The sequence below is a fragment of the Ambystoma mexicanum genome, chromosome 3p (genome assembly GCF_040938575.1).
Source record: "Ambystoma mexicanum isolate Mex_15411 chromosome 3p, UKY_AmexF1_1, whole genome shotgun sequence".
NCBI lineage: Eukaryota > Metazoa > Chordata > Amphibia > Caudata > Ambystomatidae > Ambystoma > Ambystoma mexicanum.
The window spans coordinates 1,205,232,460-1,205,249,313 of NC_090925.1; the positions used below are offsets into that span (position 1 = coordinate 1,205,232,460).

General features: G+C 46.4%; 1 protein-coding gene across 11 annotated transcripts in view; it reads left to right on the plus strand.

Annotated features, from left to right (window-relative positions):
* Window positions 1-306: 306 nt before the first annotated feature.
* Window positions 307-16,854, plus strand: part of HNRNPAB (heterogeneous nuclear ribonucleoprotein A/B) — a 142,589-nt gene continuing 126,041 nt past the window's right edge. For 7 of the 11 annotated variants that reach the window (XR_011304531.1, XR_011304529.1, XR_011304532.1 and 4 more), the window contains exons 1-8: window positions 307-454; window positions 1,293-1,516; window positions 2,092-2,260; window positions 2,339-2,497; window positions 2,657-2,788; window positions 3,046-3,172; window positions 3,413-3,571; window positions 3,657-3,744. Coding sequence is in view for 3 of the 11 variants with exons in the window: in XM_069652637.1 (XP_069508738.1) it covers window positions 1,320-1,516; window positions 2,092-2,260; window positions 2,339-2,497; window positions 2,657-2,788; window positions 3,046-3,172; window positions 3,413-3,571; window positions 3,657-3,727 (1,014 nt within the window). In the remaining 8 variants the exon portion in view is untranslated. Of the gene's footprint in view, window positions 455-1,292; window positions 1,517-2,091; window positions 2,261-2,338; window positions 2,498-2,656; window positions 2,789-3,045; window positions 3,173-3,412; window positions 3,572-3,656; window positions 4,328-4,790; window positions 4,874-16,854 lie in introns of those variants that run through there. The other 4 variants (XR_011304535.1, XR_011304528.1, XM_069652636.1 and 1 more) reach the window with 3 other exon arrangements.

Consider the following 16,854-nt stretch of genomic DNA (forward strand, 5'->3'; position numbering starts at 1 on the left):
ACACCAGGCAAATCGAATAAGCCCCACTAGCTAATCAATTCTCATTTAGGAGGCAAGGAACTTCGAAGGGAGATTCCATTTCAGTCGCAAAGTATGCGCCTCAAAATGGCCGCTGCGTTACGTGCTGTCGGTTGGGTGTTGGGTTTTGCCGGCATGACTCTCAGGTTACAACTGCGTCGGGTAAAGGGCGTTAGCTTTTGCGATAGCCGCCTCTGCGGCCTGCTGGGGGCGTGGCTGAAAGACTGACTGTCCATTCAAGACACAAGATGAAGCTGATTGACAGCGTTCTTCAGCCACTAGAAGGCTGCCTTCTTTTACAAAGCACAGTCCATCCTATGAGATGTCGCCTTGTTACAGAGTGACTACGGCCGAGGTGCTCTTATAAAGGCGCACACGAGTTGGCATTGTCGGGAGAGTCCATCTTGGAAGAAATTCAACGTTTTCGGCGTCTCGTGTAAGTTGAAACCCCGGAGTCTCCGGCTATTTTCTTGGTATATGTTCACGCTCGTCCCTTTCAATGTTATTTTTAAGTCTTGCGGGACGATTTTGCCGGTTTATTAACAAAAACAACGTCTGGCCGTCATCCATGGTCATCCATGGACGGGCGCGGTGCGTTTTCTCCACCTCGGCGCGATGGCTCGCAGATTTGATTTTTTTTTTTTTTTTTTTTTTTGGGTCTGCATGCGAAAATCACAAAAGGTTTAATGAGTGAAATGTGGTTCCGATTTGGACACGATTAAGTGCGACCGAGGTAGGCCTTTGACGCAACCGTTAGCCTTTTAATCGACGCATTTTGAAAGCGGGCTCCGTGGAAGCCTCGTCGCCGCTCAGTTCCTAGTTTTTTGGTTTCACAGGGCGGTGGGTATCGTCTAGCTTAATGCGGACGTCCGTTGATATTGGCGCCTGAAGTCGAGGCCTAGTCGGCCGACTCCACCGGATTTAGCCCCACCTCCCCCCTCCGCCCCCAATAACTAGCGCAGCCTGCTTCGTGCGTTGCGGTTGCAGAGGTAACTGCGGCAGGGAACTAATGTAATTCCAATGCTTTAGCGCTTTTTTTAAACCTATACCTTGCTAATGGGGCTTTACCGATTAATAATGCTGGGAGTACGCAATGTGTGCGCATTCGACCAACGTCCCGTTCCATGTTTGGGCGGATCGGGTTGCCTCGCGGCCATTGCCTTTCAGTTTGTTCACAATACGCCGAAATATGATCCTCTCGTGGCGTTGAAAGGGTTATCGTTCGTTTTTTGTAGTTGGTAGTATCGCTTAATCCTAATGTTTTTATTTTCCAGGTGTCCATCGTCTACTTCCCAAACACCATGTCTGATTCGGAGCAGAAACCCGTAGAGACCACCGAAAACGGGCACGAGGCGGCGGAGGCTGAGGCGGCCGAGATACCGGTGGATGGCGTGGCGGTCGACGAAATGCCCGAAGATGCCGACGCAGCTAGTGCTACCAAGAGCGATGAGGAAGGAGGGGGAGTAGCTGATATTTCCTCTCCTTTAATGAACGGAATGTAAGTGTATTTTTATGAACGTTTTCTGGTGTTTGGGGAGGTGGGATTATGAGGCCAGGCCCTTACTAGCGTGTCCTTTGTTCACGATCCTTTTGTTGGCGCCATGTGGTGGATGGGAAGGGGGAAGGGCCGGATAGCTTAGTAGTTTCCGTGTTAAGGGGATTCATCTTTTGCCATGTGCTTTTTGGATGGAGACGCTTAATTTAAAAACATGACTCGGCAGGTTTTCACGCCAGTTCTTTCATTTTGAGACTGAAACGGTTTGCACTAGTTATGCACTTTAACGCGTCTACCATTTTCTAAAACCATATGGCGGGTTTCTGGGAAACGGGGTCAGTGTCTTGCTTTTGGCCACACAAATAATAACCATGGAGTGGTAATCCCAGTGTGACTCGAGTACTTGTGCTCTGCAATTATCGCCTGCTTTGATCGTGCACGTTTATTTGAAATCTACAATTTGTGAATGTAGAATGTGTCCTGGCATCTACCATTTCAGATTCAGATAGAGTAGGTTCCCATTATGTTCGCAACAGAAACGCACATGCCCATTTTTTTTAATATTTTTTTAATTTTAGGAAAATGTTTGTTGGAGGGCTCAGTTGGGACACGAGCAAGAAGGACCTGAAAGACTATTTCACCAAGTTTGGCGAGGTTGTGGATTGTACGATCAAGATGGACCCAAACACAGGAAGATCTAGAGGGTTTGGGTTCATCCTGTTTAAGGAAGCTTCAAGCGTCGACAAGGTCTGTAGTGAGAAATAAGTTTGCTCCTTTTCCTTGTGGTGGTTTCCGTGTTTACAAGTAATGCTTGTTGTACCACAGGTGTTGGAACAGAAAGAACATAGGCTAGACGGAAGAGTGATCGACCCGAAGAAGGCCATGGCGATAAAAAAAGATCCCGTGAAAAAAATCTTTGTTGGTGGACTCAACCCAGAAGCAACAGAAGAGAAGATACGGGACTACTTTGGAGACTTTGGCGAGGTGTGTATTCGACAAGTATGAAACGTGACTCGCTGTAATACTTCTCCTGTACATGTACGCAGGCATATTGGTCCTCTCTGGCTTTACCGTATGGTTGAAGGACTGCATGTGACTAGATTAGGAAGGTTTTTTTTTTAACCCATCCCAATTTCCGTTCAGATCGAGGCAATTGAACTTCCAATGGATCCAAAGACTAACAAAAGAAGGGGCTTTGTATTCATCACATTCAAAGAGGAGGAACCGGTGAAAAAGATTCTGGAGAAAAAGTTCCACAATGTTAGCGGTAGCAAGGTATGTAGTAGTTTTCCGTTTCTTCCTGGCTCACTCATGGTGTATATGTCTCCCAACTTGTGGTAGCATTTCGTATTCTAGTTTTGCCTTTGAGCCGATGTTCATTTACATCAGTGGAATGTGAATTGTGACCAGTTTTTTGGTTTTCCTATGTTTTTATTTAGCCTTTAGATGCCTCCGCACAAGATAAAATGGCGTGTCTGGTTTATAATCGGTATGTTTCATTCAACTGCTTCATCATATCCATTTCATTGCAGTGTGAAATCAAGGTAGCCCAGCCGAAAGAAGTTTACCAGCAGCAGCAGTTCGGCGGTGGCAGAGGTGGCGGTGGTGGTAGCAGTGGTGGTTTTGGAGGAAGAGGTCGAGGTGGAAGAGGGGGTGGAGGTAAGACATTTTGCGCGTGATGGTGTCCCGGAATTCATGAAACCAGTAACCAGAGTAATACCCCTTGTAGAACTAGGTGGACAAGTTTTCTTTCACCTGCCAAGTTAACTTGGATCTTGATTAGGTATACTTGTAGTAACTTCTGAAATCTGTCAAACGGTTTAGCCCCTTTGGTTTGTATAAGCCATATGAGCTTGTACTTATGTACTAAAATGGCCTTTTGTGTATTCCTCTTCATAGCACAGAGCCAAAATTGGAGTCCAGGTTACAACAACTATTGGAACCAGGGTTATGGGAATCAAGGCTATGGTGGCTATGGGCAGCAAGGTTATGGTGGATATGGAGGATATGACTATACTGGATATGGGTATTATGGATATGGACCAGGATATGACTACAGTAAGTAAGAACTGCATTGGCTGACAGTAATTTGTTTGAGACCTCACTGGTTGGCAGGTTTAATAAAACATTTTCTTATTCATAGGTCAGGGCAGCGCAAGTTATGGAAAGTCCCCAAGGCGCGGCAGTCATCAGAATAACTACAAGCCATATTGAACAAAACTTTAATTCAGGTATGCAGTGGCATGCACAGTATTTCAGAGACTGCACAGGTTTTGTAAACGACTCTATTCTGGATAACAAAATTATGTACCAAAATTAAAGTTTCTACAAATTTTATGGCCTGTTAAAAAGTGTATCATTGTACAAACTCCCCTGGAAATATTTTTAAGTGTTTAAAAAAAAAAGCTCTAGTTGTGTTAGAAGGTTTGTGATTTGTAATGCCAGTCATGCAAGGAAGATATTAATTAATGATTTTATTAATAGGTTAAACTGAAACTGATTTTGAGGGTCTGCTTAAAGCTGCAGCTCTTCATCTAGGGGACTGCCTCTTCTTGGAGTTAAGTATGGACTCTGCATTGCTCCAGTTGTACAGACAGAAAGACATGCATCTTAGGGAACCAGTGTCACTTTTCCACCTTTTTATTTTGTATTGTTTTGTGTCATACATTTCCTGTAACGGAAGTGTTAATTTTACTGTACTTTTTGGTACCTTTTTGGAATCTAATGTATTGTAAGGTATTTTACATGTGTTCTGATTCACCATAACATGGATATGGAAGCTATCCTAGCTTTTGAAATAAAAGAATTTGAGTACTTTTGGCTGACGTGTGGTATTTGTGTTAATCTTGAGTTATAGTTGTTAATGCTATGGTTGTCGCTGATACAATGATTTGTTTTCTTATCCTAAATGTACAGATTAAAGTTCTTGTGGTGGCGTTATAGAAAATCTATAGACGATACAATACTATGGTCATTTTTATGTAATCGTATGGTTAACTTTTGATAGACTTGTTGTTCTTGGGAGACCCACGATGGACAGGGATGGAAATAGATTTGACCAGGAGTAACGAATCTACCCGCTTCACCACTTGCTCACTGACTCCAGCTACTATAGTCTGCATCTTTTACGATAGATGGAAAAGTCTTCGAAATGTACTTGGAAGGTGTCTGAAGCGTTCGCGCACGTCACGTGGATATTGTTTGGTCCCCCTTTGCATGGGAAGGGTTAGGGGTGAATTTTAGATGCTGGTTTAAAATCTAAACTGGTCCTTTTTAGGCTACACACTGGAGCAAAATCCTCACAGCAGCTGGCCATCCCTCCTGGTGAAAATAACCATATGGCGCAAATGTCCATGCCAGGTGAGTGGCTGGTACGTTTAACCCAGCAAATGTTTCGAACGTATGGTGCATTTTTGGAGCAATCCCCCTCTGTCCTTTTGTTTCCCGGGACTTTGTATGGCAGATATGCCTGCTTTGCTCGCTCCTGTCACTCACCACCTTATGTTCACAACAGCGTGCTTATCCAGACTGAATGGCAAGGATCATCCAGAAGTGTTTCCCTGATGGTTGGTGTTACCTGGGATCTCCCTCTTTAGGGTCACCTACCACGGAACGCCAATAGGACTAATGACCAACTTTTCTCGGTGACCCACGAAATTGAACTGCACTTGGTGCTGCCAGTGCTTCTACCCTGGTACTCCTGCGTTACTGCTGCTTCCGCTAAAATGGGTACTGCCATGCCTACAAACCCCTTCTGTCCTACTTTCTGCTTATCTACCTGTACTGTGGTTCTCCCAGCCTGCTTCAAATACCCATACTCCATATCACTCAAGTTAGTGGGCATTCCCAATATGTGGCAATATTCGTATTCCCCATGGGCGCCTCGTACTTTGTATTTGGGTTGACACTATGACCTGATCATTTCCCCGTTCGGAAGACTGGATGATTCTTATTTCCACCTCCAACATTATTGGCCCTCCCACGGTCCCACCTACAGTGTGAGAAATAAACCAGCCCATCGCTTCTGGTATCCCCCCCTGCCTGTAACCTGTCGTTCCCTCCCCAGCAATTCCTACGTAATCTTCTCCCAAGATCGCCCACATAATAATAACTTGAGCTGGGTTATCTGTCAAGTTCGAGCCCCATGACAAACTTGTAAAAGTTTTGCAAAGGAACAACCTGCTTAGGGTTAGTGAAAGAAAGTTAATGCACTGTAGAAACGACTGGCGATTTCATACGTGTGCTATGCGAACTTCTCTAAACTGCACTGTTGCTTAAGCAAAATCGTCATGTACACTTTAAAGTGTAGGTACAGGGCTATGTCTACATTTGGCTTTGCTGTTTTCATGTTTTACTTAACCGTCACAGGATCGTAGCATTAAGTTAAAGTACCATTTTCAACCTCTGACGCTTCACAAACAAGACAGGACAACATCGACATACACAACAGACAACTTCGAATAATCATCAAACCAACCCCCTAAATGTAACGAGTGATTTTTGGCCTTGTATTCAGGTAATGCCGCTGAACAGGCTTTTTGTTTAAGGGCTTGTAACTCCTGCCATGTGAATCCTTTAAAGGGCTGGTCTTTCCGGGAAGGTGATACACACATACTACATAACATGTAACTGGCACGAAAAGCTAATGTGAGACCATAATGCCCAATGAACTATATGCTCAGTCCCATCTATACTAGGTGCCAGCTTTGTTTCTATACCACTACATGCAATCTTGCACTGTTCGTAAGCAGGAATCCTGATCCTTTTTCTGCAGTTGATTAAATAGAATCAGTTGTACTTGCTTTTCAAAGGGTTTTCAGAATACGATTGGGTTTATTGGAGCCACGTCGGTGCTGCACTAGGGTTACAGCATGGGTGACGTTCCTATTGTCAGTTGGCTCACATCTAAGAGTACATATTGGCACAGTAACCTGCAGGGTACCCCACATGATGTGTGGTTTACAGAAGCTCTAGATCGCAAATGTCCAGGGGTGGGGAGGTTGCACTGTTTAAAAAATGCCCTGTAAACGGCCACAACGGCTAAAAGTGCTTTTACACAAGTAAAAGTTCTTCAAAGCAGCGGGAAGGGAACCTTCTCTGATCTTTTATTTCAATTTTACAACAATATCTAGTATACTAGACCAGAGGCATTTCTTAAGTGCGGGAGAAGGGGAAACCAAATAGGTTTGTCTATACGCCTTGGCATGAGTCTGGCACAACCAAGGGGTGGGGAAATGGACGTATATGCCAACGTCAGGCAAGTGTGCACAGGAGTGTAAGGGAGGGGAACGGGTGTGCCCAGTCCAGCAGGGGCCTGGGTTAAGTGCCGACCACTCGTGGAACGTTTTCAGTGCTGTGGTGCAAAGCAGAGTGCAGAGGCACAGAGTGCAGGACTGGTGGGGGAGCCTTGGACCAGTGTGGCTCTGGAGGTGCACTGGGCTACCCGCCAGTGAACTGAGCCAGTTGGGGAAGAGAAGAGGGAGGGGAAGGATGTTTGTAGGGAAGAGGAAGGTCTTGAGTTTCTGGAACTGGCTGGAAAAAGGTGGGTCTGGCTGAAGATGTGGCCGATCTACCCCAAATGCCCACCCCCAGAGTGTTGGAGGCAAGCATAGGTCTCTGGAACGAGCGTTGTCAAGTATGGGCCCCGGGTGACTTTGAAGACTATGCTCGGGGGCTTGATCCTTGCAGCCATGTGAGCCAGTGGACGGATTTCAGCGCTTGGTAGATGTGATCCCTGGGGTTGAGGCCACGATTAATTCTTGGGTTTCTGTTTTGGATAAGGTGAAGAGGTCTGAGTAGAGTGGTCCTGTCTGGAGAGAACCAGGCCTCTAGAGACAGTGAGCCTGGTAGTGGGACCTTTTGGACAGGTCTGGGCTGTGGCTAGAGAAAGAGTAAGTTGAAAATGAAGGCCATTTTTCCTCCCTAGTAGGTAGAGGTGCAGGGCCATGGGTGGCTGGCCAGATTGAAAGTGGGAGCCAGGGTCCCAATGAGGGCGATCTGTTAAAATCATTGGCAGCACACCAGGACCGAGTTGTGGACAGTGATGGTTGGCAAGGGACAGCGTTTTTGGGTTCGAAGTAGATTACGAACTCATTTTGGAAATAAATCTTTAAGAGCTTCAAACGATAAAGGTCAGTGGTTGTATCTATTTTACAGCAAGGTTCTAGAATCTTGGCCCAATAAGCAATTGTCTACTCTAAATCTTCTGTTTTTCACTTTATTTATAACGAAGCTCTCCCCTTTCCATGTTGTCTCCTATCCCGTCCTGCAGGAGTGCGATGTTAAAAGTGAAGTCGTTACATCTGTACTACGTATTACATTACGTAGTGCATACGATTCAGCAGGGGCATGCTTGGTACTAACTAACATGGTGATACAGGGGTCACATTGGGAATTGTTGACCAGGAGGGAGCAAAAAAGCAACTCCTGGGTATCGGGCATCACCTATTGGGCAGGAGTTCTCTGAGGAACCAGAGCTAGTACATAGTGTGCAGCAAGTCTATGCAAACCAATTTTTCTATTAAATATTATGGGATCTACTTTTGAACCCCCAAACGCTGTCCATTTTTTTAATGCACATTACCCAACACTGTTAATTTACATGGTTTTATGTTTGTATGGCACAGCTTGCACGGGGAGTCAGTTGGCTGTTGGTTTCAGGCTAGCCAGGTGCCCAATAGTTCCCAGCTCTTGACAAGTTCTGTTCATGACTAGTTTTAGTAGACGTGGCTCCAATTGCACTTTTAACGAGGCAGATCAATTGGAATAGCATGACACAACACTGCAAATGCAACGTATGGTCAAACCATGTCTTACATAGTCCCCCTCCTCCCCCTCCAAGAGACGGCAACACCTAGTACATCCGGGAAACTACCCCAAATCTGATAATCCATTAACTTTTCGCCCATCCACATTCACTTCTGGAGACTCGGTTTCCATCCTTACTTTCTGCCACTAAGGCACCCCATAATAGCCTTTTTTTGTTGGGAGGCGCAGTTCATTCACTGGTTTTATTTCAGTAAGACTGGGCGGTTTTCGATGAGGGCCAAAGACTAGTATGCTCACCCTTTTTTGCATAGACTTTGTTCAGCAGTTTGGTGTTGTAATATGTGCAAATTAAACTGGATTGTGTGGTGAAGGGTGCAGCATTACCCATGGACATGTAAGGTGGGGGATTGACTAGTAAAACCAACGGCAAGTGCAGAATGTTTTGGAGATTTGGAATGGAGGGCATACCCTGTTTATGGTTGAGCAGTTACACTGGGAATGTGGCAAACCGATTTATCCCCTTAATAAGCAGTGCCCCACATTAGTATTTTCGAAAATCCAGTAATGAGTTTGTAAAGGCTAAGTTATACCATGCGCTGTTTGCATGGTCTCAAAGTGCTGTTAGATCCGAGGTTGAGTGGTGACGGGGCAATTTGGGTTAATGGGTTTTTTCAGTTGGGAGCGAGCACCGATTGTTTGTTGGCTGAGCATTGACCTTTGCATCCGGGGTGGGCTCATGCTTGGGTTAGGATGCACTGGCTGGGGGCCGTTGGATGTAATTTGGTAGAGGGCTTTGATCTCGGTTGTTCATTGGCCATTTGTTGGTGACTTAGTTGGTATGTGTAGTTGACTGTAGATGTAGAAAGCAGAACTAGTGCTAGCAAAGCATGCAAAGGCCCCGTCCATGGTCCCTATAATCCTTCGAGGCCATTTAAGTGAAGAAATATTTTTGGTTCTATTCATGGATATCCCATGATTGTAACCTGTACCATACCTCACGCCTTTACCCCTGCCCCGAGTCCCACATTCGTGCCTCAACTGTTACCCTTTGCCAGGGGAAAGCTGGGAATGAGGGGCAGAGTGCTAGGCCATCCCCTGGATCAGCTCAGTAAGGTGTAGGTCCTGGTAGGCTAGTACAGGGGGGAGGAGGGTGATGCTGATATTGGCCAATTAATGTAATCTCGGTGCCTTGCTTTTGGGCCATACTTTTTCTGGACCATTAGAAGATTAGTCAAATTTGATTAGTTTGGTTAAAAATCTTTGCAATTGGTGACTTTTCACTTCCCCCGACCATTGTAGCAAATTTATTTCGCCTAGAGAAGTGCAGCTTAACATCAGATTCACAAAAAATACAGCTACCGAACCCCAGAGTTTAATCCTCTTGCTAGAATATTAAATCTAAAGAGCGAACATTGGGAACGCCAGTATGTGTTTAGGAATTTCGTTAGATATCTTTTCTCATGTCCTACACCAATCTAATACCCGTTAGGTTTGAGAGTTAACCTGCCAGATTGGAACGATCTGTCCCTGTATTAAATTGCAATCGTTTTTACAAGGGCCAAAGGGACCCATTGTATCAACATTTTTAAAAATCCTCTTATGGTCTCATAATGTCTTTCAATTATACCATTATGTTAGTGCCTTGTGCCAGTCTAATGACACTGATTGGAATACTTATTGTCATCGAAGGAATTCCTTTCTAGATCAAATCTTTAATCCTGTCTAGATCTTTTTTCAGATGGTTTACCTCGACCATATATCGGGCTGGAATCACTTTACTCTTGTGGATGGTTGAGGGACTACATGGAGAATCTGGCATTCATCCTTTTCATTGTTTTTCCTTCTCTTCACATCGTTATTAAACTGGGCTGTGAGAGCATTGCTTTAGTTTTATGCGAGTTATTTTCATTGGCGAAGGCTTCAAAAGCAGCTATCAAGGCTTTACGGCACAAATTGGGCATGTGATCCATTAGGATAATATTGTCAGCATATGCAAGCCAACACAATTTAGGAGCTACAACCTTGAGTAGGGATGCTGCCAACATGCATCCCTGTCTCACCTTTGAAAGTTGGTATTTCGCTTGTAAAAGCCCCCAGCATACATAGCCAATCTCGGACGTATCCCTATGTAATTTCATTAAAATCTCCAGTAGATTTTCGCAAATGCATAATGTTTATGGAACTATACTATACCTTGAACCTGTCAATGCAGGCAAAGGTCGGGGGTTCTCTTTGGGCAATGCTATATGAATAAAAAGATCCATCAAACATCCTAAGAGCCCTTTTGGCATTTTCAACTGCAATTCGGCAAATACTTCCTCCAAAGGCCAATTTCGGTGCCCCCCTACTGCATACATCACCTTCCTGCCTGTCCAGGACCACCCAGTCAATGCTCTACCTGTTTGCTCTCTGGCAATGTTTCTAGGAAAGGCTTCCAGGCAATTTGGGTGTACTTAACCACTTAAATCTATTATTTGGATGCCTTCCCTGTGTATGCTTACCTTTTGACTGGTGGTCCTCCTCGCCACCACTGTTATGACATCCACTTGAGCTTATGTACTTTGTTTAAGCCCACCCTACACCGCCATGCCATGTTACACTCTCGCAGACCTTTGGGCAATCTACAATATGCTATGGGGGGGGGTGTGCTGTTGAATTGGAAGCCGCACTTGATTTGTGGTCTCTTCCTTTCTGGTTTGTTCTACTCCAAACTCATGTGATGGCTCTAAACCTAGCTTTCTCCCCAGCCTTTCCTTTACGGAGGGGTTTGTCTGGTTTAAATTAACTTTATGCACTGAATTGTTTGTCTAATGAGGGTTTTTTTTTTTGCATAATTTGCCCCCACTACTCCCCGGCAGTGCAACAGTAATTGGTTATGCATTTTACAGTGTTTTCTATGTTTCATGAGGATGCAAGGCTTCTCAGTGGAAATGGCATATCCCAGGTTATCTTGCGTGCCAAAGGGATGATGCTCATGTTTGCATAGGTGTATTTTCCTCCCATGCATGCTTTATATGCAGCCAACTCTGGCAGTTTGTCCCGAGGGACATTAAAAATGGCATAGGATATGTTCTGTGAATCCTGGTTTCCTCCTGGTACTGTACTGTGCCATGTGCCCGAGTACTTTAGGAGCCTGGTAGAAAGTGTTAGGTGAGATGTTGCCTACCAATTTCCTGTTTGGACTTGGAACTAGTTTACTTGGCTGTCCTACCTACTTGCCTTCCTTATTCGCAGTGCACTTACCCATGCTCTACTGCTTGCTCTGCCCAACACTTCTTTGTATGTGTGGCTGTGCTGTTGCAACCACTCCCCTAATTGGAGTCGTTGATGAGACCGGACCAGTGGATCTGGGACTGTATTGAGTTCACATACATTTTACAGGCTGGATAGGTCTCCCTTTACTTTTGAAGTTGCATACTATCATTAAATTACCACCTATTAAAGAGTGATAGGAGTGCAGTAATCCGCTTGGACACCACCTTGCCTTGACGGTGATTACATTAAAGTGTTAGTCTTGAGTAATGCTACGGACAACTAAAAGTACTCCCATCTGTGGAACTGGTGTCCGCATTATTTAATTTCTCCTACATTTCATCTTAATCCCTACAGTCGTCTCACCTGTAAATACCCCAGTGTGCCTTTTAATTGCCTGTCATTTTCTGCGTTCTTGTCACAAGCAATGAGGTAACCCACCAAAATAAATTCAAAGCGCCTGCAAGTGGCTACGACATGAAAGGAAACTGAAAAGACCTGAATACACTGGTCGAAGAAACCATTAAAATAAGTCTTCCTTAATTTAATGTAAAAGCCGTTTTGAGAAGTCTGATCACTGGTTATATAAAGTGAATCAATACATTTGATTAGAATCTTGCACAAAGGAGGCATGTCCACCCAAGGAAAAAACAAAACCACCACCTGTGCACGCATACCATACAGATGACATGGGGGAGGGGGGGAAGCATCACAAGTTGTAACTCAAACTAAATATATTTAAACAAACTCAAATCAAAAATGTATCTAACATTTCTCCAGCATGGGTTCTGGCATGGTTGAATATTCCCTGTTGTCAGGCTAGGAATAAAAAAAAATGAAAACGGTCCCTGCATTACCAATCACTGTCCTCTGGGTCATAATGCCCCCATCCAATGACAGTCCTCTCCCTAAGCTCCACCCCTGGTAGCCTTCAGATTTTCAACTTGCGCTTCAGTTTTGGGAGTCCTTGCTCTCCAAGCTTTTATTCTTTAGAAGTTTTTTCGCCAACACTTAGAACTTTTGGACCTATTTTTGCTTCATTGATCGGCCAAAGGTTGATTACCAGCAGCGAGGGCGTGCTGTTGGCAAAAATCATCCTACATTGTGGATCTTCCATACAAGTTTCGGGAAGGCCTAGGCCTACTTGGTGCCTTTCCACCATGACCGAGGAGAAGAGGTGCCTCTAATGTGGTTTGACGAATGTGTATGTCAAAGATTGACACTAAATGCTTGTATTGCCTGCATCTGGACCATGATGGGGAGGGATGCATGGTCTGCTGTGGGTTTTCCAAGAAAATGAAGGGCCGCTACAGCAGGCTGGCGCCATTGCTCATATCTGGGAAGGCCTCGTGACTCTGCTTCCGGGCACAGTCATGTCTCACCGGGGACCAGCCGTTCCCACGAGCAAACTCCCTCAAAAGAGGTTGAGGTCCTTTTTTAGCATGCCCTGCCCATGGGGGTCCAAAAGAAGAGGCACCATGAACTATAAGCCCCCATGGGTTAGCCGGATGTGGGTCTCAGCTCGTGGACGACAGTCACAAGTCCTTGACTCATCAAAGCTTCGCTTGCCATCTGGTTCCAATCTGACGAAGGGTGACATTTTCGTGTAGCCCCTTTGCCCCCTTCTGTGATGTTAACCTGTACGATCATGCTCCTGTTGACTAGGACTCCACTGCCTTTCGGGAAGGCCTGGGCCTACTTCATGCCTTTCCACCATGACCAAGGAGAAGCGGTGCCTCTAATGTGGTTTGGCGAATGTGTATGTCAAAGATTAACACTATAAATGCTCGTATTGCCTGCATCTGGACCATGATGGAGAGGGATGCATGGTCTGCTGTGGGTTTTCCAAGAAATGAATTACCGCTACAGCATGCTGGCAACATGGCTCACATCGGGGAAGGCCTTGTGAGACTCCGGGCACGGTCATGCCTCAGCCGGTCCCATGAGCAAACTCCTCAAAGAGGTTGAGGTCCTTTTTTTTTTTTAGCACGCCCTGCCCATGGGGGGTCCAAAAGAAGAGGCACTATAAGCCCCCATGGGTTAGCAGTGGCCATTCCGCGATAGTCCCTGCCAGTGGTACAGACTATAGCATCTTGACACTCCGATCCAGAAGGCTGGTACAAATCTATAATAGCTCCGAGGAGGGTGACGATAATCTGCTCTGGCGATTATTCGGATCACAAAGATTGCCTCCCCCGGGGTGGCCCAGTCTTCCCCAGTGCCCGTGGGACATGTTCTGGCGCCTAGTGTCTGGAGTCGCAGCTGAGGCTGTCCCCTGCGCCTACCTCATCTCGAAGCCCGCCACGGCCTCTGGGTGGGAGCCCACCTGGGCGCAATTTGGAGGACCCAGCTCCGCATCATAGGGCAAATGACACTGATGAGGCTGATGTGTGGGCGGGGAGCTGTTGGGCACGGACGAGGCCCACAGCACCTCTCCCGCTGATGAGGTAGGTTCCTTTCATGCCATGATATCCAGGGCCTTGGACCGCTTCAAGGTGGTTCCTGAAGAGGCTAGGGAGGATTCCTTTCCCAGCGCTGCAAGTCGAGACTGAAGAATGTCCGGTCCGTGTCATTGCTGGACGACGTCTAGGGGAGGGCTTGGCCTGAGGAGTACTGCGCCTCCCAAGCGGGATAGGCAAGAGACAAAATACAGGGACTCGGACCCAGAGTGCTTGAGGGCCCAGCCTTCTCCGTAATTGTTGCCGCCAGGAAGCGCTCAGTGAAATAGTCTGTCCGTGGTGCCCCTTGACCAGGGAAGAAGGCTGGATGCAATGTGCAGGAGGTTCATTTATACCGCAGCCTCCACCACACCATTAAGGTGCTAATGCTCTGGCCATTCTGTCCTGTTAGACTGGGAATTGTGGTATTAACTGGGCCCTATTTTGGCTTTCCTGCCTGAGAACAAAAGTTGAGGCCCTGACCCTGTTCCAGGAGGGGGAGGTTGTCCTTTTGTTCCTTGAGGAAAGTCCGTGAGGTCCTCAAAGGGCTACACCGCCCTGTACCTGCTCCACTGTACAGAGGCTGCTCGCAGGCCTGGGTTCAAGGGCCGAAACCAGCCTGAACTGGCTGTGGTCTCTGGCGCTCACTTGTACACCTCTTAGATGGGTGCTGGATGTGCTCCAACAGGGGCACACCTTGGAGTTCCAACTCTGGTGCCTTTTATGGCTCGACAAGAACAGCATGTGGCTCAGCTGCTACAGGAGGTCCATGCCGTAAGGGGGCGGATTTATCCCCTTTCTCTTTACATGGTACTCTGTCCAACGGCTATGGGCTGCCCCACCCCACTTCAGAATTTTTTAATGATTATTTCAATAGTCACATTTGGTTATGAAGTTTTTACCTTAACCCCAGCCTCTGCTTCTTTCCCTGTTAGATAGGCTTTCCATCGCCTCGCTCCTAGGGACAGGCACCCCACACTTTAGGAAAAGGGTGTTCTTCCGCTTAGGGATCCCAGATAGTTACAGATTCATTGTGCATAAAATAGTACATGAGAAATTGTTTGTTCCTTAAAGCGTTCTTGTGTGATAAAAAGGTTTTCCCTATTTAACACTTAATAGATTGGTATCAATCGATTCCCCGATTGTGGATCTTCATGGACCACACACATCATGTTTTGCATCCGGATGCAGGGTGGGATTCACTCTTCAGGACAGGTTTTTTGTCCGGTTTCACCTGGCAAGCACCAAGAACACCATTGCAGACTCTCGGCAGGGAGCTGCGTTCTTCCCACGAAAGGGAGCTTCACCAGATTCAGGTGGCATCTTTTCTGCGAGGGGTCCACCACAGATCGACCTCTTTGTGATGCAGTGGACTCCCCCAAGTGTCAGTGGTTAGCCAGCTGGTCCCCACTGCTAAGGATGCCTTTTCGTGGGAGGGACCCTTCCGTTACGTGTTCATTCGTTGCATGAGCTGGAAAGGAGGGATGAATTCTGTCACTGCAGGATGATGCATCACTCCCGTTGGCTGCAACAGATCCGTTATCCAGACCTGCTACGTCTGTCGGTGACCACATCCTTCCGGCTGCCTATATTTCCTGATCTTGCCAGAGAAGGCAGTGATTCTGCACCGTGATCCGGCTTGGATCCTGCAACCCTAGAGTTGGACATTATTCCCTGCCGTTGGAATGTAAGGACATCCTAGCCAAGGCTGTTTAGTTGACGTGCTATGGCGATAAGTGGATGTGCTTCTCCATGTGGTGTAGGACTCTGAAGATTACTCCTGCATGTCACAGCCCTGCAGCTCATGCCATACCCAATGGCTGGACTGGCTCATGCCTCCATCAGAATGCACCTGGCGGCCATATCCTGTTATTACAGGCTCGTCAAGGAGTTCCTCTGAGGCCTCTTGAGGATTCTTCCACTACTGAGGGCGCCAGCTTGCAGACTCCAATGTGGTTGTGACTAAGCTCATGGGGGTGGCCTTTGAACTGATGCATCAGTCCCCACTAAAGTTTCTCTCGTGGAAGACTGCTTTCCTTTCCTCGTGGCAGTCACCTTGGCCGGGTGTGTCTGGGAGATCCAGGTCTGTCTTGCAAACAGCCATCGCAAACTTCTACTGCGTCGACAGGGATTCCAGGGAGGAGTCACGGGACGGCCAAGCGGTGCTACTCGACCTGTTTGCTTGAGGTGATTCTGTTCCAAGGGTGAGTGTTCCTTGCCACCTCCCGTGGTTGTGTATATGTACTGCTGTGTAATCTTTATTCATGAGCATGTGAATCCATGCTGGCAAAGGAACAAGTCCATCAACTCCTGTTCTCCAGCATGGGTCTGGCAGAGAACAGGAGTTGATAAGTGGACTTGTTCCTTTGCCAGCATGGGGTCTGGCATGGATTTACTTGCAAACCTTCCCACCTGGCACTTTGTGGCTCTCGTGCTTACCAAATCTGAAGATTGCCACCAGGAGTGGATCTTAGGGCAACGGCTGTCCTTGGATGGGGGCAGTGTGACACAGGACAGCAATTGGTTTAGAGGAGAAATGCAGTTTTCAAGCTAACGCGAGTGGTTTACTAGGATTCCCAGCCTGACTGGTAATATTCATGAGCATGTGAATCCATGCCAGACCCATGCTGGAGAACAGGAGTTACAGGTAAGTAACTTGTTCCTTATATGCCACCTCCAACTGCTCTTGCGTCAGTCCGTGGGATCTGTGATAATTTCAAAAAGAACATTTCAAACCCCAAAATACTGTTTTTTTTTTACACCACATATATATATGCGGGGGGGGGAAATTTGATACCCCTTCCCAAAGTGCATAGAATGCTAAAAGTCTACAGCATTAGTTGTGTGGTGAATTTTTGCGTTTTATTGATGAATTCTAAGGAA